Here is a 24,599-nt window from a genome sequence, read left to right on the forward strand (position 1 = left end):
TATCCTTCCCCGTCTTTTAACATGAATCCCTGCAGCTAACTCCACTTTTTGTAAAGCTAAGCGTAATTGAACTCAAAAATCGAAGTGGGAGCTGACAGATGGAAACAGAGTGTGTTAGGTTGAACGAGCAGCAGGAAGTGCCTCAGACAGGTTGGACGACGTTTCGACAGGGCCCTCTATCGTTGTCAAATTCACCGTGTCATTCTTGGCGTGTTCGTTTTAAGAGAATTGGTATTAAAACTCATGGCGTTATAATGTTTATGTTGTGTTTGCTGGCGTGTTGCACAATGAACACGCGCGCCCCCTGCACGTGACGTCAACGCCGACCACCTGCAATCTAACACGCCAAGGATGACAAGGCAAAATTGAAAACAATAGGTTCTCCTGTAGAAACGTCGGTCTCCTGTCGAGCCAGTCTGAAGCGCTCTCTCTTATTCGTTCAAGCTGTCCCACTCTAAGACTAATACATGTTCACAAACCGCACAGTAAGGCAGGACGCGAAAGAAGGGGGATAGACAAATTCGTTCATACAACTGATTTATCGAAAGCATAGCCTCCAAATTGAAGAGAGTGAATGAACAGGTGTTCTGAATAATGCTTACTGTTAGGAAATAGAGGACCCAACGTTGTTGTTTTTGCGGTGGTGGGAGTGGGCACTGGCGTTGACGTCATTGGATCTAGTTTCATGAAAAAAAAAAACGCAGAAAACTTAGTTGTTCAATGTACAAATACAAATGATGAATGAATCTCTTTTTAAATTGGATGCAAATCACTATGCGCCTGATGTCACTGCTGGCTGTCATGAAGGCGTTAGGGCCATTCCACGCACTTCCCGCACAGCCGAAACCCACGTGCCGGGACGCCTACCGCACGCAAGCGGGGAAGAAATAAGCCAATCGGCAACGCTCTTTCACCCTCCGCGGCGTCGACAATTCGCTTATTTGTCCACCGCTTGCGTGTGATAGGGGTCCCGGCACGTGCGTTGCGGCTGTGCGGGAAGTGCGTGGAATGGCCCTTAGGGTCGGGAGTGGTTGGGAAGCTCGGTGGCGGGAAAGACCAAGCGAGTGCGTGTGGCGCGTGCTGTGCGAGCCAGCCCAGGCAACAGGCCAACCACTAAGTGGTCGATAGGGCGAAGCAAGTGGTCGCACGTTCACTGGTCTGAGAGCAAAGAACAATGGTGAAGAAAGAGAGAAAGGGAGGAAAGGGAGAGAGAGGCATGAGTGGTGATGTGGCGGGGAGCTTCGACGGCGGCGACTGCGATGACGGCGGGGTGCGGGCCTAAGGAGATCCGCTCCTAAATAAAAAAAGAGGGAGGGTGAGAAGAGCTTGCGCCCGACCGTGTTAACAAGCCTGATGGTATACGTTTTGCGCGAACAACCTTTAGGCTTCACTGCTTTCAATGCGTTAACAAAGTAATATGTTTCGAGGCTACCTGCTATTGCAGTAGTGCACAACAGTGTGTTTCAGTTATACAGTGAGTACAACTCTTCCAAGTGCAACTTATCACTAAGAACATACTTTATCACGAAGAGCATACCTCGTCAAAATTATACCAAGAAGAAAGTAACAAGGTGACTGCTTGGTCTGGTTGGTACGACACACTTGAAAACAAAATCCAACGAATGCAGCGCGTTTTATACGAAAGGGCACGGACAGAACACAGACGAGCTCTCGGATTGTTTGTAACAGGTGGCATGCCGCAGTAGTGGTTGGTATGGCAATGATGTAGCAAGGTTCTTTTTTTGGTCAACAAATTTCTTAGTGGCAGCTTGAACAGCTTCACTGTGAAAAAAATATTGTCTAGTAGTTTATAAGGAACTACAGACGTTACTTGCATTTTATATTCTTACCTCACATTAAACAACTAAAAGCACTAATTGTCAATGACTGAGCAATGTAAGCGTGCGTAATTAGCAGGTCTAAGGAAAATCTATAGGATACAAGCACACGCACACGCAAATATATACGTACGCGCGCATGGACGTACACACGCGAAATGGGATATGCAAGGGGCCACAAATGCATACAAAAGAACGGCCAGTCACTGCACCTCAGTTAATGCACCTATTCACTTTTTTTGAATCACATTGAAGAAAAGAGAAAAAATTGTAGATTTTTGCTAACTTTCAAAATAAATAATTGACGTTATCCTGCAGAGGAAAGAAAGTCCATAATTGCCCTACTTACCTGTGACAGGAAATCTAGCTGGCGGGAAAGTAAATGAGGAAGATCGAATTACTCGCAAATGAATCAGTTTAGGTGGAAACTTTAGTCGAGCAAGAAAGTGCTCTAAACTTTAACAAACTAATACTAAGTCACGATCAACTCGAAATGCAAGTACAAAGTTAGCAAGCTTTAAGGTTTTAACGAGTAGTAGAGGTAAGCCTGAATTGCCCAACGCGAATGCAACATCGGTTCATGGATAGAACACGTTTCTGTGCGTGCCAAACACGTTGGCAGGCTGCGAAACATGTATAACGAAGCGAAATAAAGATGATACAGTGCGAATGAATCACACAAAGACACATTCTCGACGAAAAAAAGAATCTAATTTACAAATCAGTGTGTTTTTTCAAAACATGACGCCAATACTTACCAAATCTTGGCGCACTGTACTTAGGTCTCGCTAGTGACGGAGGAATCGCTGCCAGAGATATGCTGTGAATTGTCCTCACGGCGAAGGCGGTGAGAAGCGCAAAAAGCCACACCGGTGAGTTCCAGCCAAGATAAATGTGTACAAATATTAAGTGTACGGTACTGACAAATGCAGCAGCAGTGATTACGAGGTTCTTGAAGCGAACTCGAGCGTTAAGACAAGCTGCAGCGCAAGTGCAGCGCACTATACATATGCAAGAAAGCGTGGGAGAGCTTGCTTGATGTCACTTGGGCATACTGTAGTGCCAGCTACGGTATATAGCGTGGCAGGCAACTGACGACGTCCCGAGCGTAGACACGGGAGATAGTCGCAACGGGCGCCGAGGCTCGACACGGAATGCAGTGGGAGACCCGTTCGCTCCGAAGCCCAAACAATGACCAGCTTTCATGTCTACGCTCGGGCCGTCGTTGGTTGCCAGCTGCCCCTCCGCCACTGCCGGCAATACACATACCGCAGCAGATCATTACTATAACACGGTGTACTCCACCCGTCGCGTTGACGTAAAATGAGCCTACTCAGGGATACTGAAGTTTAGGCGACTTACACGAAAGATGCAAGACTTAAGCAAAACAAAAAGCCTTACCGTTAATGCCTTAGCGCCAATATTTACCGCCGACAGCATTCGCTGCTCCTCTCTGAAGGGTCCAGACTAACCCATCTTGGTGCCCCGAGCATCCGCCTACGCCATTCCATAGCGAGACACTATGCGGCACCGACTCGGTAGGACGGCCAGTCACCCAGCGTAGACCACAAGACGCCTTTCGTGGTAACTGCAAAGAACCAGAGAAAAAAAAACACAGAATAATAAAACCTAACACTTGGATGACGAGGTTTCCATTCTTCTTGCGGAAATGGTCCGACATCTATTCAGCAACCACCTCCATTGGGGGTGCAAGTGCCAAGTGGTGAAAATGATCACTCTTCCTCGATGGCGCTCACCAACCAAGGGGGATGGGTCTGGAACCGGGGGGCGATGCATAGATGATGATGATGATGATGATGTTGGTGGTGGCGGTGGTGTCGTGATGATGATGATGATCATTGTTATATGGCCTAAATGAATGGCTCACACTCACTCTGGGGGATTGGTCAAAAAAACAATTATTTAGATAGTGGATCACATGTTACTTTATTTCTAATGAATTTTAAAAGGGTTAGAAGAAATCAAATTTTACTAATTGGAAGCAGGATGTTTAAATAAAACCTGCTGAATGAATGACGATGAACCACGTTCTGGCACGTACGGTTTGAGGCACATGGGCAGGGTGTGTGGGATGCTTAAGGGACTAGGGTATGTTGCCATCAATGAGAATCATTTAAAATCGTTGACGTTTTGTCCTTCTATAATTTCTCTTTTCGTGCGGCATGTAGCGCTTGAAATATCTATATTTACAGCGTGGACAATCGCCACTGTAGGTATGAGCCAAGTTCATTTATGTTATAAGACAAAAACAACTCCCGACATCAAGCCAACCACACCCAGATACGTTTCAATAGAGGAGCTTGTAGATCGCCGTAGTGTGTGCGGCATCTCCCGAAAACTCCTCAAGGGGTTACGTGTAACACGGTCCTTGAACTTTATGAGCTCGAAGTTAGAGTCAACCATTCGCTGCAGCTAAGTGCAATGCGTGATTCAAGTGCAAGGAAGCGTAGAAGAGCCTGCCAATGCAGCATGGAAAGGAAGAAGGACGGAAGTATGTTTATTTACAGAAAGGCAGAGAGGTCGGCCTGAGCGATAGCTTGCTCTAGCCTGCTACTCTACACTGGGGGAAGGGAAGGGGAAAAGGAAGATTAATGGATGACGATGGTGAGATAGAGAGGTGAGTACGTAGTGTTCTTTCTAGCTGAGACACATTTTATAGCCGCGCACATAGTCCAGTTGTTTCTAAAAAGGTAATAACTGCTCTTGTGACCGCAGTTGCACTGTTGGTGTCTGGCCAAGGGCCCAACATGGTCTCATCAGTTAATGACCTACTGCGATATTGTTCAGTAGAAGAAATCAGTGTTTGTCGTTCACGTGCGTATGCTGGGCAGACACAAAATATGTGCTCAAGTGTTTCTGACACATCACAGTGTTCACAATTAGGACCGGTGTCACTGCGACCGATGATATGTGCGTAACGTCTAGTGTACGCTACACCAAGACGAATGCGGTGGATCATACTTGTGAGTTGCCGTTTCAATTTAGGAGGCATGCGGAACCTCATTTCCGGGTCCAATTTGTGAAGTCGCTGGTGTCGCCCTTCCGGTTTGGTCCAGTGCTGAAGTGTGTAGCTGCGCATCACGCAGCGAAGCAGGGCGTTCGTGTCAGCTCGTGAAAACGCAATGCGTACTTCAGGGGCACTGCTTAAGGCATTTTTAGCTTCAACGTATGCCTCTTCGTTTCCCATCACGCCGCAATGAGCGGGAATCCACTGGAAAGTTATAAGATGGCCATTTGTTGAAGCAACCTGAATAAGTTCTGTGATTTCTATTGCCAAGCTGTAATATGGACCTTGCTTCATGATGCAATTAATGGTTTGCAAAGCGGGTTTGGCATCACAGAAAATCGTCCAGGCTCGAGGTTGCTCTCCGGAAATAAATCTTATTGCCTCTCGGCATGGACATACAATAGCAACCGCTACAGTGTACAGCATACTTGAGTGTCAAATGAGAGCGAATGCGTAAAAGTATATATATATATATATATATATATATATATATATATATATATATATATATATATATATATATATATATATATATATATATATATATATATATATATATATATATATTTATTTATTATGAGATTCAACGGACAATAATGCCAAGAAAAGTATAGGGGAAGTTACTAGACCGCATTATACTGTAAATGCGAAGAAAGACAAGTGGTTGAAAAGATAACTAGCCGTGGGCAGGATCCGAACTTGCGACCTTCGAATAACGCGTTCGATGCTCTACCACTGAGCTACCACGGCGACTATCCTCCCAGCCACTTTATTGAATTTATATGTGAATTTAAGCGCTGGAGTGCCAGTCAGCGCCATCTGTAGCCATGGTGGCGAGTGTGGCACACTCTTTATGAGCCGGTTTGGCGTCACGTAGCACGTGAACGTATTGCGAGCTGGCAGCTGACCAATAGCGCCTCGTATGCAACCTCTGAAGGCACCAAGTCTGCCAGTACGAGACCCTCGTTAATTATTTAGGAAATGAGGGTATACTTAAGGGCTCGTTTTTCCATGTTCGCTACAATATTAATGAGATGTAACAGACAATATAGCCAAGGAAAGTATAGGTAAAATTATTAGATCTAATTGTGATGTAGATTTGAAGAAAGTGAAGTAGGTGAAAAGACAACTTGCCGTGGTCAGGAACCGAACCTGCCCTTGCTCGCAGACTTGGGACACGTTCGCAAGCTTGCCTTAAGCAGGCTTGATGTCGGGAAAGTAATCACGTTAATATGACTACTAAAGCGTTTTAGAACAGCAAAATAACGAGGCGTCACACAATGTAAATAGCATAACGAGTGGGTCGTCCAATGCTCTAACCCATTACATAGGCTCTTTTTTGGTCACCTATAAACTGTGGCACATACCCACTTCAGGCATAACTTCTCATTGTTGCCAGCCATTGCATTAACAATTGGCACAATGTTCCATGCTAGTTTTTAGCGGATACTACACTTCTCAGAAGAATGACGAAGGATGGCATAGCGATTTATTACTCCCCAAGGCAGAGTGAAGTAAATGCAGCTGAGTGGTAATCATAACACCTCAAATCTCAAAATTGCTCAAATTGATTTTTTTTGTTTGCTCTTTTTATGTTTTTTTACATTAGTCTTGTTATAATACCAATTCATTACACATAGTTAAAATGATCACACAAAAACTGCACTACACCTTCTTGGCCAATCCCCCTGAGTGGGTATGAGCCATCATCCCAGGGAAACAAAACAAAAGAAAACGAATGCCAGTCTACTATCCAGAAAAAAGTATTAATGCTGCCGTTGGTGCCCGCAGCAAGTGTCCCTGCAGCAGTTACCCAATGAGTGTTTAGAAAATGCTCTGAAAGAACGCTCATCTAGCTTTCGCTGCGACTGTGCTTCGCCCTCCGCGCAAGTCTGGCGTTATTTACTCTCGTGGTTACTGCCTTAATTTCATTTAATACCTTACGTTCTGTAATGGAAGAGGGACTGACATCTATAGGTACCAAACTGCCACATTTGCCCAATACCCGGCTTCAGGTCTCGCTGCTCACATCATCATTCACCTTTATGCCTTTACCGTAATTGAGAGTGAATCCCTAGAGCACTCCTTTTTGACGTAGCAAAGATTGAAAACGCAAAGGAAAGGGCTACTAGCGCTACCTTGCCAAAATTTTAATGTGTCTATTCCGGCGATTTTTTCATTTGGTGCAACCATATTCGGTTTTAACCACAGGAGCGTTTTCAATGCTGTATAACCTTTTATGATTATCTAAACGATTTGCGTGTTAGGCGTACGTTAATGCAGTTGTAATGTTTAAAGTTATGTGAATTTATTTTCGGGTTTGTTGATTTTAGTACTCTAAAGTTCTTTTTTTTAGATCTTGCAAGCCTATATTATTAGTCTGCCATGACTAAACCATTAATTTTCAACCTGTTCCCTCAATAGGCGAATATATTTTTTAAGTAAGGCACCATCCGATTTATGGTCTATCCCCCAGAGTGGGTTGCGCCAATATATTGAGGAACCGACCATTCAACCAACCTCGTCTTACAGTTGTTGCGTTTGCGTTTGGTTCGCAAAACTAGGGAACCCTGCAAAATAAAAAAAACCTCATATGCATTCAGCATGTTTCGAACAGATAGTAAAAGAAATCAAGCTCCAATGTAAATATTAGAGATATTTATATACGAGTTACAGTATGTGTTGGATCACGCTGTGATACACTGTACTCGTATGAAGCCGCCTCCCCAAAATTTAGCAGTAGCTAGCTGCCATGTTTTCCAGTTATTTTTTTATATGACACCCGGTGCGTTGCCATAACTTAACCTGTCCACACATCGGACTTGAAGTGTGTCCACCAACGGTGGAACTGGGGCAACCTTCTGCTAAAATTTGTTTCCCTTCATACGAAGTTGACCAAGGTCGCCTCACGACTTCATATACATGAAGCTGAGACGGCAAAAAATTGGAATAACAACATATGCGAAAGTAGTCGCTGTATTGTACCGGTTGTGTACATCATAAATTGATATCGAGCATGAGACGTAATGAAATAATTCTTGACAATTATGTTAGCCAAAACCATAATCTACGTTGTATGCAACAAAGTTTTAGTTGAAGAAACAGAGCTGGCGGATTGCGGCTGAGGTGACTCGATGCTTGCAGTCCACCAACGACCGGAGCCGCAGGTGCGAATTCAGTACATGTCTATAATGTCGCGCATCTTCCGCAGCCGGTGGGCCGAACCATTGCACTCGTTGGGTGACAGTCCACCGGTGACATTGTAGACGAACCATCCCATCACGAGGCGGCCCTTCGTGATTCGGCTCGAGTAATTGATGGCGTTCGTCATCTGCAAATACAGAACAAAGTGGCGACATTATCTGTAAACGAGCATCATGTGTCACATTTAGCCATTCCGCATGGACCGAGAGAGTAGTTACACTTGCCACTGGCGCTATCTCTCCCTCGCCACTTGATGACGTGATGGCGATGATGATCCCGGACAACGATTTGCTTGTGAAGTGTATGACGTCTCGATATGCTGCTCTACGATGCACTTCGTATGACTGGAAACAACCAACAACCACCAGGGAAACGGGCACAGACCTCGTACTTGCCAATTTCGGGCTAGATTCGATTCCACAAGACAGTAGTATCAAAGGCGAAAAGAATTCCATGCACAACACAACATATCGTTTCAGACCAGTAAACATTGTATTTAATTCTCCACCCCTTTGTCGTTTATTTGCATGCGCGAGTGATCGATATCACGGGTGAATTACGGTAGCATCGCACAATTTCACTGCTTCGCCCACTCATATTCATTCACTTCGTGGATGTCATGTTTTTTTTTCTACATAAAACACGTAGACAATAACAGCTCTAAGCGTAGGGTCCATCAGGACCTTCAGGTATACAGAACATCGGGTTTTGCAGTTGGGAATACGAAGAAATGCTCAAGTTGTTGAAGATGTCTTGTTTTCACTTTTGAACTGACCCTTCCCAAGTTTATAAAATTTTCTTTAAAAGATGACCGACACGCCGAATATTTCTCATACTTTCTCCATCAAAGTTCTTGGTTGGTGGTGGCAATGTCGCCATCAAAGAACGGTGAAGTGAAGTAGTGCATCATGATACAAACGAGCGCCGACAGAGAACGCTTCGGTAGCCACGCGATGATCACGCATAATGATCGATTTCTATAGCGGAAGGAGCAACCATTTTCTATAACACCTGCAATAAAAAAAAAAGACGCACCATTGCCGCAAAGGTGAAGCAATCAATGCGATAGCAACAAATTGGAGTGTCACGCGAAGAATGGCAAGCACATCGAAACATGCCCCGCGTTGCTCACGCACCAATGATGCATGAAACGTACTTACAGGTACAGAAGAACTCAAATAAGTTCCTCAGCTGCTACTTCGCTGTGCATCAAAAGTGCGCCCTTTTCGCAAACGGAGGCTGTGCAGTGAGCGCGGTGACGTTTGTGCGCCCGGTAATTACAACCGAATCATTCCCGTGAACGCACAAGGCGTCCGATTTTCCCCCAATGCGAGATAAGCGCATACACGTGTGAGCGTCAACCCCCTCCCCCCCTCCGCGGGGCGATGAACGCGTGGGAGGTGAACGCATGAACGCGTGCGAACGCAGTATGCGTGGAAGATGAACGCATGAGCACGCGTCACCGCGTCGTGACCAAGGAGAATTAAAAAAAAAAATTCTGGAGTAGAAATCATTGCCCAGGAGTGAAGCCCTGCCTCAATAAAGGTGGCGTCAGTGGCGGCCATCTTACTAGAGGCATGATAAAGTATCACCGTTCCGCGATCAAGAACGGAGCGTATCCCTCGCACGCCCAACAAGTGTAATGTGGAAACTTTTTTTTTGGGTCGCGTGCTCCAAGTGCGTCTCAGTGTTACTAGTTTCCCATAGTGAGCCTCTAATTGGGGGCAAAGTTCTAGGGAAATTCAGTCACCCATACTCGTTTCTGTGTGCTATTTCGTCGGGAACAACTATCGTTCACTATAGAACTAACGTAGAATTTACACTAACAAATTGAAGCCACTTGATCTCTAAGTGGGCACTATCAGAAAAGAGCATGTTCCCGGCATCTTGACAGCGGCAAAAGCTGGATTCACTTCTGCTGGCAAGGCATTGAAGGAGCTTCCACTCCAGCAATTTTTCTTAACAACGCTGAGGTCTCTTGAACCAAGTTGGCAACGCTATAGGTAGCCTTCATGTGCGCGCGCCTCCGAGCTGGCGCGCACATGAATGCTACCTGCTATGCGCATTAAATGCACAACCTCACTGGTATACTATCCTGAAAACACGATAGTCTCCCGAGATCGGCATCACCAGTGGCATGTGGTAGATATACATAAGTTGCCGTTTCCAAGTTGAAGGAGGTGCTCCTTCGTGGCTCAGTGGCTAACGCCACGCACTCATATGCAACAGGTCGAGCGTTCGATTCCGCGCGCCGGAGTCCTTTAAATGCGGAGCATTTCGTAGTCGCTCGATGTCGCGCTTCGGCGTTGGCGGTGGCGCCGTCTACACGCTTACTGTGCATGATCGTGTCTCGCGTAGACAAACTGTTGCTCCCCTCTTGCCTCGCAAGGCCGACGCAAGCAGCGTACGTCCGCTTGTGAAAAAAAAAAAAAAGGCTGCTCGCGCTGCACAACGGTTCACTGGCATCGCGTGTCAGGAATTCAGCCAAGGGCGTCTTTACTTGGCTTTCGCTTGACGTTGAAGACACTGCTTACCCTTCGTTTCATAAATAAGAATAACAAATACGAAATAACAATTAAGCATTCCCAAACCATTCCCAATTACGCAACATTCACGCAATGCCGGCTCTAAACTCTGCGACGCATTGACTCGAGTTTACCCGTGGGAAGTTGCGCCGCCATTTTTTTCTGGATTATTTTTCTTTCTTGCTTTTTCATATAGATACGGATGCATATATGGTGAATGACGGTGGTCGCCGACGCCGGCGGTAAAATCCAGCCGAGCGTGTACATATAATGGATATCGCCAAAACAGGCAGCTATCACATTGTTAATCATTCGAAGACATGTTATATACTTTCGAAGCAGCTCTCTTCACCTTCAGCTCCAGAGTCTGCGCGGTCTCGAAGCTTGCCACGTCAGTGTTACTAATCTGGGCGAAAGCGCACCCACCCTTGCCTGCGTACATAACTTTCGGCTTGTTTGGGCCGGGTTTGAACACCTTGTGGCACTCCTGCAAAGGCATGGCATCCAGAAACAAAACAGAGACAGTGATAAGTGGGCCGCGAAAGATAAAGGAGGCCTTGCGACCACGGTCACGCAACTACGCTGATCAGTTGCTATTCATCAGACCCAAACCAAGGTAACATAAATGGAACATGACAGCAGCGCCGATGGCAAAAATCTACATGGTTGTCAGTGTAAGTTTTATCGCACTCGTAATTGTTGGGGTTTTACGGCCCAAAACAACGACACATTTATGGAAGACGCTAGATTGCAGGGCATCCAAAATTTTGACCACCTAGTGTTTTTCAACAGGCATTTTAATTGGAACATGCGCACTTCCAGCAATTTGCCTGCATAAAAATTTGGCAGCTGCGGCTGGTATTCAATCTCGAAACCTTCAGGTTAGCAGTAGAGGGCCATAACAAAAAGACCACCACAGCGGGATTAAGTTATAAAGGAGTATATAGAACTATTACTACATATATGAGATATTCATTCCGCTTGATGAAGAAGGTCCCACCGTTACGACCTGCTAAATTCAGAAATATTTTTCGGCTTCATGTCGGCTACTTCAAATGCCTAAGGCATAACTCGAACACTGTTTGTGCACTATTTGCATTAATTAATTGACAAATTATCCTAAGTCGTTCGGTTGTCACGACAACTAGACAGAATATTGGCGTCGCTCCGTGATATCTGGCTTCTATTTCGGCTCAAACTCTTTTATTTATACCGAAGTTGTACATGGCGTGTCGTGAATATTTTGTGTACATTAAAACAAACCAAAAAAATGAGCCACTTGAGCACAGCGTGGAAACACTCAGACAACAAAGCTCTAAGCAGGCGATAGTATTGTATACGTGAAGAAAGAGGTTAGCCTGACTACGAGCATTGTCATCATTGAGCATCAATCACCATCGTTAGTACAATCATCATCATTTTCATACTTTGTTTATTTCATAATTTTCTACCCCTCTAGTAAAGCGACCTTCCTGACGCCTGCCAGGATCCTTCAATGCTATGTGTAGCGCAGCTCCCGATAGGCGCCACATATCAAAATCTGAACTCGGCATTGGCCGAAATTACTGAGGTCCGCCGATTGTCGCGTCTTTGGTTTACCGAGAAACAGATAAACGACGTGATGGCGCTAGTGCCACGTGTAGCGTTGAGCAACATGCGAAGAACCTACGCGTGGGGCGTCGCGGTAACCTGCTATTTTGTGTTTCTGCTCTCAGATGGCGCGACAATCTGCAGCCGCCGCAGAATCGCTTATGGGAACGTCCAGGTTTCGAGAGGCCATTTTCATTCTGGTGTGATCGAAGAACTCTCCTCTTCCACAACTACGAGGTCGGCGGGACAGGGTAGACTAAAGCCCGTTTCACATTCGAGCAACCGAGCGGCTGTGGTTGCGGCGATGAACACCGGCAGGAGGCGCGAAGGCGAGTTTGTGTGACATGCGCTGCTCTTGCGCTATGCCCGCCGCTCTGATGGAGCCCGAAGATCCGGTGTTAGTTCTCTTCGGCGCGCGTGACCACTCCTTGACCCCGCCTCTGCAGTCACGTGCTCCTCGTGTGACTGCCCATTCATTGGTCATTGTAAATACAGTGAAAATAACTTCCTCGGCTTGGACACGTTCAGTATACGTGTTTCACAATACAACATGAAATATGGTCGTGATATTGCGTGGCACAAGCGTACATGGTGATCTGGCGTCAGAGCATGGGATTATCACGACTTCATAGTTTAAAGCCAGTCACCCACTGCAAAAGGTACACATGCTACTGCACCCTTAAGGCCACACAGTGGGTGCATAGAAAGTTCGAAAAGATTTTATACACTAAGTATTTAAAGTTCACACTAGGAACAGAATATTGCTATCGCGTTCAACTCTCAAAAACTAAACTTAAGGGTTTCCCAATTTTTTTTAGTATATCCAGTAAGGCAAAGGTGTAGCGTAATGTCGAATAAAAAGCGGCGCTACTACCGCCATGTTCAGTGACTCCGGCTATGGAGGATAAAAAAATAACTGACTGACAAACACGTAATATATGTCCTCCGAGATTCTGGTAGCGTCGATGGCCATTCGCTAACCTTTCAGCATAGCTTAGTTTTCAGTTTGTTTTCGGAAAACGTTGCCGAATCGACGCAAGTACTTCGCTGTCGAAGCTTGAAGACACGAATTTAGGACAAATAAAGGCACCAGATCGTAGCTAGTGACCTTTAGAGCGCACGACGGTCACTTCATATGGGTGACCTTTGGCCTTTGGCGGCGCAAGCATGTTTTCAGGGCGTGGCCTGTGCATCATGTTCTCCTCAGTACACGATTGATAGTGGTGTTTGGAAAATGGATGCGCAACACTGGTACCTAAAGGTAGCATATACAGTAACTGTATTAGTAACTATAACGGTAACTATAACTAAACTCTTCACTGTTTCGACTGCGGGGAACCGGTTTTATTCTTCTGTTGAGCTTGTTCAGGTTACGCCAATTCATAGTTTTTTTTTTATTCATAGTTTAAGACGCATCAGTGAACTCACTGTTTCGAATGGCAGAGTACGATGCCCGGTGCTTTGAACGTTGTTGAGCTTCTTCCCGCGCAAGAGACTGACGTCCACGTCGGCGAAAACATCCCACCGCAGGCTCACGGTCATGGCGAAGGTCACCACCGGCGACTTAACTCCGGCAATGGAATCGATAGCTTCTTCCTGTGGCGTTAAAAAAAAATCGGTTTCTCCACATCGCTGAAGCAATGCCTACAGTAGGATTAGTCCACGTCAAACGTCCCAGCCATTTTGGCAACCATCTCAATTGTATTCGAAAAAAAAAATCGTGCCAATTTACTGCATTTAAAACAGTGAACCGCTAGAATATTTCGGAGAAAAAAACTTTTTGGTCACGTTGCTGCCTTCTGAACCTCTTGGAATGTCCTTTGGGGGGGGGGGGGGGGGTTGTCTGTGAAAAAATTTGTGTTAAAAGTACCGCTCCTTCTTTCTATACTAAATTTGGTGTACATGTTAAGTGACATTACTTGTGTAAGATGTTTAAAGCTCAGTATTATTACTGCAATTTTACTGGTACATACGCCCCCAAGAAGTTAGTTAAAATGTGTTAAGTTTGCATTTTTCCTATTGCCATACTACACTTTGAATATCTGAGTAGTGAATACTTACTCAATTGAAGGTATATTTCGTGAAAAAATATTGTTAGACCGCTCAAGCTGCTATGCTTTACGAAAGAATTTTAAAACTTCACAAAATTTTCCTTTTCGTCAGTAGTCAGACGCAATTTGTACATGTGATGGTCAATTAAAAATCGTCTGTAGACTCTAATCGAAAGGAAATAAAAATTTCTTTTCTTATGGCAAATCTTCTCATTATGTTTTTCGTCTCACCGAAGAACATAATTTTGGAACTTTCCCATTGACGGCAGGAGGGAGTTTCAAGGCGGCAGCTGTCGTATGACCAAATGGAAAAATAGGCGCCAAAATAAAGTTTAAAAATTATTTTCTTTCTTAAAATAAAAATGTAATGATAAAACTTGCCATATAGAACGAACTGCTTATTGTTTTTGATTTAGGTATAAAAGTGGTTTTTAATTGGGCCGCGACATGGAGCGAACTGCGTCTCAATATGAACAAGAACGACAATTTTGCGAAACTTGTGATTTTTCTTCGTAAGGTTTAGCAGCTCGAGAGGTCTAAAAATATTTTTTCTCAAAATATACCTTCTGTCTATTAAGTATTCACTCCTTAGATATTCATACAAAGTGCAGGATTGCAATACAGAAAATACGAACATAAAATAATTTGACTAAATTCTCGGAGGCGTATGTTCCAGAAAAATTGCACTAATATTACAGAGCTTAAAACACCTTTCACAATCACCTTTACCTAACATTTAGATCATATTTTCTATAGAAAGAAAGAGTGGTACTTTTCAAATGAATCTTTCAATTAACAACACTCAAACGACATTCCGGGAAGTTCAGAAAGCAACCACGTGGTTAATTTTTTTTCTCTCGGAAATATTTTATCGTTTGCCAGTTTTAAATGCAGTAAATCAGCACATTTTATTTTTCAAATACATTTGAGATGGTCGCTGAAATGGTTGGGACGTTTGGCATGAAATGACCCACAAGCAACTGAGTGGGATAGCAACGAATTGGAATGTTGCGCTAAGTAGTATCCAACCGTTTAGGATATGGTCTCGCGTAATTCTAGAAAACGCCAGCTTAAGTGAATACGGCCGCTCGAGGTAGTGAAGCGGTTTTCGTGCGGTCTGTCACCTCAACGCGAAGTGGCGACAGCACAGCACGTTCAAGGTTACACGAGCCGTCTACTGGTGGCAAGTTAGCGACCGCACCATTTTGATAGAAGGTCGCACATGCCGCTTCAAAAACGCAGCTCCTGCCCAACCTCGATTGATTGATTGATTGATTGATTGATTGATATGTGGGGTTTAGCGTCCCAAAACCACTTCATGATTATGAGAGACGCCGTAGTGGAGGGCTCCGGAAATTCCGACCACCTGGGGTTCTTTAACGTGCACCCAAATCTGAGCACACGGGCCTGCAACATTTCCGCCTCCATCGGAAATGCAGCCGCCGCAGCCGGGATTCGAACCCGCGCCATGCGGGTCAGCAGCCGAGTACCTTAGCCACTAGACCACCGCGGCGGGGCCTGCCCAACCTCTACAGCATCCCTTCACGCTCCTTCAACTGACGAAAGACAAACGGGCTGTTTCTTCTCTGTTTGAGGAGGTCCCGCCTGCGGTTTACTACCTTGGGACCTCCTCCTGCATACTTACTAACAATGCACATTTCTGACGCTAATAAAGAAACGTTGATTGATTGATTGATTGATTGATTGATTGATTGATTGATTGATTGATTGATTGATTGATTGATTGATTGAGGAGCCATCAACGTTAGGTCTCGCAGCAGGGTGATGTTCCTTTCAGAACACATATTGATTGTTTTAAATTGTTTTTTTTCCAGTCACAATAGAAATATAGAACAACTTGATCGTTCGCTATTTAATGCTATCATATTTAACTATTTAACCCTATCGCATTTCTAAGTTGTTTTGTATTATCTTATCGTGCTTGTTCTGTGTTCTTATCAGCATTCCTACTAGCACATGATACTGATTCTGTAGAACGTTTATGTTAGCATAACATACTTATGTCTGGCTTGTAAAACTGTAGTGTTTAAAAAATAAATCCCTATACACGGCCTCTTCGTGGAACGGAAATCACCGGTTTGTTTTAGCTCTGCTTCAACAGTGTTCGCCGCCAGCGCACGTGCGCAGAACATACGAGGACCGGGGTGTTGTCATGCGAAAATATTGATTTGGGCTTTATACAGAACATAACGGCGACGGTGAGAGAAAAATTCTGCGAAGGGTGTCCAAATAATTGCTATCGCAATGTAATAATCTCGAGAAAAATGGAGCACTTGCGGTGTAGTTCAGCCACGCAGATATATTCGCCATCTGACTCGCTGATGTTGTGTTTCTTGAGAAACCACCCTTTTCCCGTCAAGAATGCTGTGTTCCACTGATAACGCGAGTGCCATTCGTGACCGCGAACTACCGGAACTGTGGTGATAATGCGAGGAATGAGTTCGAAGTAAATGATGATAAGTGTTACGCCGCAGAGATAGTTCCGAAATACTCCATTCTTTTTTCCAAAGGTTATCACAAGACGAAAGCAAGACGAGATATCAAAGCAATAAGGAGTGCGCTCCCTTGTTGATATAAGGCAACCTTGCTTTCTAAAGTAATATTAATAAAAATTTTACATCCGGCTCTTCTGTTTTAATAAGTAGCAGATGATTTACTTATAAAAAACCCGATTTGATTTCGTAAGGAGTGAATAATATTTTCCACTTTTTTTTTTCTAGCGCGAGGTGTCTAGGTTATAACGAGAACGCTGTTCCGGATGCCATCTCCATTTTTATAAAATATCTTCCTCGCGCTCAATTTAGAGCTCGAACAATGGCCTGAAAGTTAGTCTTGCGAAAAACATCTTGTTCGTCTAACAAATACTTATTTTGACTAAAAAAATACTTATCGTCTAATTGCGTGATTTCTCAGCTTTAAGCCCACCTAGCAAGTGACAAAAAAAACAGTACCTTCTTTGTGACAATACTTATTCCATATCCCAATCATAGAGCAAGTTAAATTTAGTGTTATGGACATGTTATTTTCCCCTTGGTTTCGGGGGAATATTGGGAGAAAAGAATTTGAAATATGGTAAACGGCACAAAACACCTGTACTTCAGGAGTTTATCGCTGCCGACAATTTAAACTGAAGACAGTAAAATAGCATTTATTTGCTAGTATTCGATATATATATTTTTTGAATTGCGTTTCTTCATACACTGTTATGCCTCAAAATTGTGGTGAAACTTATTATGTTTACAAAAAAAAAACACTGAAGTTTGACACTTCTCTCAAAGCGGCCACTCATCATTACTTAAAGAAAATTTATTTCTAAGGGGTGAAGTAAGTCATCTGCCATTCTGCATAAAAAAAGAAAACGTTGTATTAATAGAGCTTAAATGCAGCAATGCGCGTTACTAACCTCGAAAGTACCAGATCCCCTTACACTATGCCTCTCGAAATTTACACTATGTCTCTGTGAGGCCTGTAAGGTACTTTTAAATAAATAAATAAATAACTAAATAAATACACTTTTGAAAGTTGCCGTTGTTTATATGTTTGTTTCGATATCTGTCCCGTCAGACGTGACACCCAAATCGCCTTCAATACAACACGCTAAGACGACTGACTTGAAAGTCTGTTAAGCTGTGAGCGACCCACTATTGAGGCGTCGGCGCGGGATAGAAGACAGGATGCGTCCCACGCCGAAGAAGGCAGGACCGTCAGCGCCGTTTCACTCGTAATGGTCAACAAGATCACGAAGCGCAGGTCTCCGCTGCACAAAGACGTTGCGGTGGTTCGGACATGCTGCGGAATCTGCTGCAAAACTACTATTAGTGGAACACGGCATCGATGATACGCAGTATGACCGACAACAGGAGCATGAACACGAACGAAGCATTCGCAGGGACTACAGGAATGGGCACTTGCACCGAGTACAAGCTATTGTTGCAGCTGCAGTCGCAGGGAGCGTGGCCTTCGAGATTTCGCACGGGCAGGTTGCCCGGCACGCACTCTTGGAGGCCGTGCAGAAGACACTGAGTTTACTAGAATTTTTACTAGAGAGATCTGTGGTGCTGCGGTCACTCAGACACCGCCAATTATTCATTAATTATTCTGCCCACTAGTTAGTCCTTTCTACTGAGTACTCTCATGCTGCGATATTGTATTTATTCATTTCAACTCGTTTAACTTAAATCAGAACAAACAATTATTCAATCGCTCAACTTTTTAACACACGCTTCCGGAATATTCTGAAAACTGGAAGCGCCGCATCGGAAGTGCTTGAAGGAGAAACTAGAGCGTCACTATACAGTGATTTAACGCAAACGAGCTCAAGACGACAGGTCGGCGAGAAAGCGAATGGACAGCAGTAAAATTTCGTATATCATTTACCCGGTAATTCCGTTAAGGCCTTCCAGGAGCCCATCGTAACTCGCTGCCCTTGTGGTCAGACTGGCCGTTCGAAGAGCGAAGAAGTTGGCGACGTCGTTTTTCGGAATGCCAAGCCCCACGATGACCTGCGTGAACACCTGCGAAGCGCAACCGGTCGTTTTGTTTACAAGCGTCATGGCCTCGGAAGATGGAAAATAGTCTAATTAGTCTCGGAAATAGTCTAATTGGTGTGTAAAACATTACGATTGTTGTGTATATATTTGCTTACTATAAATAACGCTTCATTACTATAGTACGTGTTACCGTATTTGCACATGTAGCTTTTGTATTTTTGTACATTTTTGTATTCTTCATCTGTATCCTGCAAAGTTCTTATGGCAGCCTGCCAGCCTCACTGCATTTGGAGCAAAGGCCCTTAGTCAGGCTTTGAGGCGTTTGCCTTCGCTCCATTTTCTATACTGGCACAGAGAGACACAAATAAATAAATAAATAAATAAATAAATAAATAAATAAATAAATAAATAAATAAATAAATAAATAAATAAATAAATAAATAAATAAATGAGTAAATAAATAAATAAATAAAGAATTTGTTTCAGCTTATCAATAAAACCGCCTACAGCTTTAAAGACACGTTGCCACCGAACGTGGCGCACGCAAGCGAATTTTTAAAGTTAGCAAGTAGTTCTTGAAGGAAAGGAAAAAAAGTCACAGTTTCGCTCAAAGGCGAAGCAATGAATGTGATGGCAACAGCTTAGAATGTAACGCTGAGAACAGCTAGCAGATCGAAACGTGCAGCGCGCTGTTCACGCACACATTAGGGAGCTTTAGAATACCGTTTGCAAGCGCTGCGGGCGTTGCGGGTGCCATACGAGTTTTATAATAGCGTTCGCCCTGCTGCAAACGGCGACGCACGATCGCGGCGACACCGTAGCCTCGAAACCAGCGCTTGCGGGCCACATGCGGGCCGCCATTACCGCACGCAATTTCGGATTTTTTGCGTGCGGTCGGTGAACGTGAACGCCGACTCGCGTTACGACGCATGCGCAGTATCAGCGACCGCACCGCAAGGGCTCGCGGTGCGCTATTCTAAAACTCCCTATTGACGCACAAAAACAACGCACACAGGACGAGAGCAAACTAAACACGTTTACCGCTCGACACCTAACGCGCTGTTTAAACAAAAAATTCTGCCATATCCACGAAGTGAATGATGATGAGTGGGCGAAGCTCCGGAGGTAAACCTGGTAAACCATGAATCCTCTGTACATTTTGCCCACTCGATTTTATTACATCGCTCCCCCTAGCGTACGTCGCCGCACTAAATCGAACGATTGCCTTCAACCAATGACACGCGCCATATGTGACATCATTCCTATTTTATAAGATCTCGCGTCTTTCATCAACTACAAGTACCGCTTTCTAGTTTATAACATCTTGCATCTTTTCATCATCAGCTACAAGTACCACCATCTAGTAAACACTACAAAAACTAAACTAGAGGTGGCTACATACAGGGGACGGTACCGCCATCTAGTGAACACTGCAAGAACTAAACTAGAGGTGGCTACATACAGGCTACAGGGGACACACAGCTTACGCCCTAAGGAGCTTCGCCCCTAAAACGACGCACTGAACGTATTCACGGGTACAGATGAGAGCAGTCAAGTGTCCCAGTTATTGCTTCCCAGTTATTTCTTCGCTGTGTTTGAGAAATTGGTAGATCCCACGTAGTGAGGGAATCGATGATATGCGAAGCACGAATGAGGAAGGTTGAATTGTCGCATTAAAATCAGCACAACGTAATGAGGCGGACGTAGATTGTGCCATACGTGAGTTTCGTGTGATGATAATCGAGTTTGCTCCTGGCATTAGGGCTCGTCGTCCATTCACGTCAAGTAATACCAAATTTGGTATACGTGAAGCTAGCGAAATGGCCGTGAGCACACTATGAGCGTAACATGTCGTGTTTTACACGACAGCATATCAAGATTATTGTGTTTGGATGTGTTATATACCTTCCTCGTCCAACCACATCACGTATTACCAAATTTGGTATTTGTGAAGCCAGCGAAACTGCCACGAATGCATCATGAGCGTGGTATGTAGTCATGCTCTTACATGGTACGAATTTTATGGTTATCAAGTTTGCACCAGTCAAATATCTTCGTCATTCACTCACGTCACCAAATTTGGTATACGTGAAGCTAGTGAAACGGTCGCCAGTGTATCATGAGCATGGCATGTAGTCATGTTGTTACATGACACACATCGCATGATTATCATGTTTGCACCATTCACATACCTTCGTCTATTCACTTCCCGAAATACCAATTTTGGTGCACGTTAAGCCAGTGAAACGACCATGAGCGCATCATGACCGTGGCATGTTATCATGTTCTATCATGTCACGATTTCCACGTGGGGGCCTGTCACTTACGTTCGCCATGCAGACATGTCATACTATACCAGTTTTGCGATATTTCATCTGAACAAAACCACCGCAGGAACAGCAAGACCATGACATCTAAATGATGACATACATGTCATGATTTTCATGTTAAGATTAGTCAGTTATGCTTGATATACAGTCATGTTCTGCGATACCAAATCTGGCATTGATTCGATTATCCAAACGGCCAGGAGAGCTAGAAGTCGTAGGTGGTTATATGGATGGATAGATGGACGAACGGATGGATGGACGGATAGATAGATAGATAGATAGACAGACAGATAGATAGATAGATAGATAGATAGATAGATAGATAGATAGATAGATAGATAGATAGATAGATAGATAGATAGATAGATAGATAGATAGATAGATAGATAGATAGATAGATAGATAGATAGATAGATAGATAGATAGATAGATAGATAGATACAATCAAACTCGTCGAAGTTCGCTAAGAAATGCTTCGCATTTAAGAGCACGCTCTTTTCGCAAACGGGGCCTCTCCAGCGAGCGAAGTGATCTTTGTGCACCCGGAAGCTAAACGCCATCGTTCCGGTCAAAGCCGAAGGCGCGTGGTTTTTTCCACGAAAGGATAAGCGCGCACACAAGAATCTAACCTCCCCCACCCCCCACCCCCCATTACGGGGATAAGCGCGTGTCGGCGCATCGCAACGAGCTGGGCGCCGAGTGTGGGCGGCTTTTTTTTCTTTCTCCTTTTATTTAGTACTCACTAGTCCGGTTCTCATGCAACTCGAGGCTTTCCAGAAGGCCCACGATGCGGCGGTGAGGCTGGGCCTCCCCGTCCCAGCGTGGGAGTTGCCCACGGTCCTACTCCTATAAAACGGGATGGAATCCTTCAGGACCCCAATAAAAGTGTTTCCTCCATTACTCTTGAATTTTCATATATATCGTCAGGACGATGGGCCCTTATCTGTAGCACGCACGGTAGAAGCAGGGCGAGGACAACACAGGCGCATTGCACATGCGCGAAACGAGCGTCAGCATCCAAAAAGGTCACAGGAGCGGAAAGGTGGCTGGAGATAAGGGGTGCGAGACAAGCCCAGAGGCTTTTCAGTGGCAAGCGAGTGACGGGATGCGGCGTCGGTCGCGCTAGGCACGAAGGGTGTTTCTGCCGCGTGTGCTACAGAGATGAGGCCTCGCCGGTTTTGGGGGCGTCTGCTATGAGGTGAGGCGATGACCCGTAGTCTACGGCGAGTTGGGTGTGAGTGTAATACCCCTGTCACACGGCCACCACTAAACTCCGTTGAACACCGTCAACGTAAATCTCCCCTAGGTGGTTCGACGGAGAAGGAGTTGTGGCAGTGTCACACGGCAATGAAAAGGTTGTACCAGTTGGCGCGAGGGGGCTCAGCTGGCGCTGTTTAATTTTCGGAAAAGTATTATAATTTCATGTGTATTGATTTTTTTTGAATCCTCGTTATGGGGTTTTTAAAAAAAAACACTATTAAGGAGGTAAGAGGCTAACAAACCATAAAAATATTTTCAAATAAAAACGAATTTGCTAATTGTAGCGATGCTGCTAGTGACGCTGGCCACATTGTGCTTTTAGTTGTTTTGTTGCCTGTGTTCATGCCCGTGTGCGAAAGTTCTTGTGCTTCTTTGCCTCGTGAGCGCACATTTCGTGTTCTTCAGCCATGAGTGACACAGCGACGACCACAACCACACGCATGGACGAAATATTTTTCAATGGCGCCGGCCGGCCCGACTCGCGAGGCACCACGTGCGAGGCACGGAGTGTAGAGCATCGGTGTTGAGAGTAAGTGAACTCTGGTGGGCGTAAATATATGTAAACAAACACGCGTTGTGAATGAGTACTACAATGAAAGAACGTTTAAGATTGCCAAAATGTATTATTCTTTCACTGCGGCCACTTAGTGCTCGAAATTTTTCTCTGACCTCTAGACTGCTGGGGACGAGAGTACCTCGTTTCGCTGCGAAGGGAGATCGTTGAACGTCCTTTGCGAAACGCTCCGTTTACCTTCGTTTGCGTAAGGGTGGCCGTGTGACACGGACCGCATCTTCGTTGTCGTAAGGACGAGGGAGTTAAACGGTCTTCGCGGGTGCCCGTGTGACAGGGGTATTATTTCTTGCTATGGTGTTTCGTGCTGAATTTCCAGCCGGTGTTTTGCTGTGTATGTCCCATTGATCGCCAGTCTGCGGGGATGGCTCGTTCCGGGTTTTCGGTATTCCTTTGTGCGTCAGTGTCGTGTTGAGCTGGTTCGGAAGGCTGTTTGTGAATATTTTGAAACATGAATTAAAGACGGTTCTCGTTCCCTGCGTTGCTGGCTCGGGCATTGTGAATTTCGGCTAACTGACCACTCTGAGCGGAGGCGGGGCCTTCACCTGGCGCCCCACCTAGGACTGGTCTCCGGAGGTGAGATGCGCTGTTGACCTCGAGTCTGCTCACCCCAAAAAAGAGCCCGAGTCGTTGTTTACATAGGGTTTTCCAGCATCCACGGGTGCGCGGACCGCGCGGAAGACCACTGTTTTGCACCAATTGGAAAATGGCTTATACGGACCAATCAGGTAAGCCGAGGATAACCAATCCCAACACCAGTTTTCATGGTCGCGTGAATCCTGCCCCGCAACAACATTGTAGCAGCTTCTTGAAATGGGCACATTATCTAAAACAGCCTTGACGCTCTAACAAGTAAATGCTCAAATTTCGGTCCCCGATTACCCCGGAGGACCCAAGCGGTGGCTCGCTCGTTTGAGGCGCGGGGCGCACAGTAACGGACCGGATGCAGCATTTTCTCCTCAGACTCTCATTCGTCCTCGAGGCTCCTTCCTCGAAAAAAGTCGTTAATTAGCACCTCTAACAAGAACATCAAGAAATAACTCCAGCTGTAGCTGAAAAAGAAAAGCTTTCCGCGAGACATTGCCTTCACGACACGAGATTCGATCCCGCGACCTGCGGGTCAGCAGACGAGTACCTTAGACACTAGACCACCGCGGCAGGGCTATAGATACGTATACTTGTACGGTGAGTGACGCCGACGTCGGCGCCGAAACCCAGCTGAGAGCGCCCATATCATTGCTATCGCAATAAAAAGAGTTCATTTCTGTCGGCCTTGCAGGCGACAAGGCTAAGCTCCTTGTCGGAGATGGGGTAAGGGAATTAAAAAAACAATAATAGACAGAGAAAGGTATAGGCACCCGGCAATGCAGTTCACGAGATCTGATGGTAGCGCCAGAACACACAGCCTAGCGAGTAGGCGCAGCAAAACCGAGTCTTCCAATGCGTAGCCTAGCGAGGAGACGCCGCAAAATCAGACTTGGATGTGCATATCATTTTCTTTTTTAGTTGTCAGCAGGGGGGTCACGGCTGATTATGTAAGCACCCAGGAAAGCATTCTTTCAAAACATGCCAAAAAGGACACTGACACTGCAGCGTGTCACTGTGTTCAGCGAGCGTTCCATTTTTTTAGTATCCCTGGTGGTTGGTACCAACAATGCTGATGCGGCCCAAAAGCCTTTGTTGTGCCCTCT

At 45.1% G+C, this 24,599-nt stretch overlaps 1 protein-coding gene across 1 annotated transcript in view; it reads right to left on the bottom strand.

Annotated features, from left to right (window-relative positions):
• Positions 1 to 8,041: 8,041 nt before the first annotated feature.
• LOC142772241 (uncharacterized) overlaps positions 8,042 to 24,599 on the bottom strand; it is a 42,716-nt gene continuing 26,158 nt past the window's right edge. The window contains exons 4-8 of the mRNA XM_075874435.1: positions 18,635 to 18,771; positions 17,900 to 18,014; positions 13,614 to 13,781; positions 10,948 to 11,082; positions 8,042 to 8,197 (exon numbers count right to left, since the gene is read on the bottom strand). Coding sequence (XP_075730550.1) covers positions 8,042 to 8,197; positions 10,948 to 11,082; positions 13,614 to 13,781; positions 17,900 to 18,014; positions 18,635 to 18,771 — 711 coding nt within the window. The remainder of the gene's footprint in view (positions 8,198 to 10,947; positions 11,083 to 13,613; positions 13,782 to 17,899; positions 18,015 to 18,634; positions 18,772 to 24,599) is intronic.

This window comes from Rhipicephalus microplus, chromosome 9 (assembly GCF_043290135.1).
Source record: "Rhipicephalus microplus isolate Deutch F79 chromosome 9, USDA_Rmic, whole genome shotgun sequence".
NCBI lineage: Eukaryota > Metazoa > Arthropoda > Arachnida > Ixodida > Ixodidae > Rhipicephalus > Rhipicephalus microplus.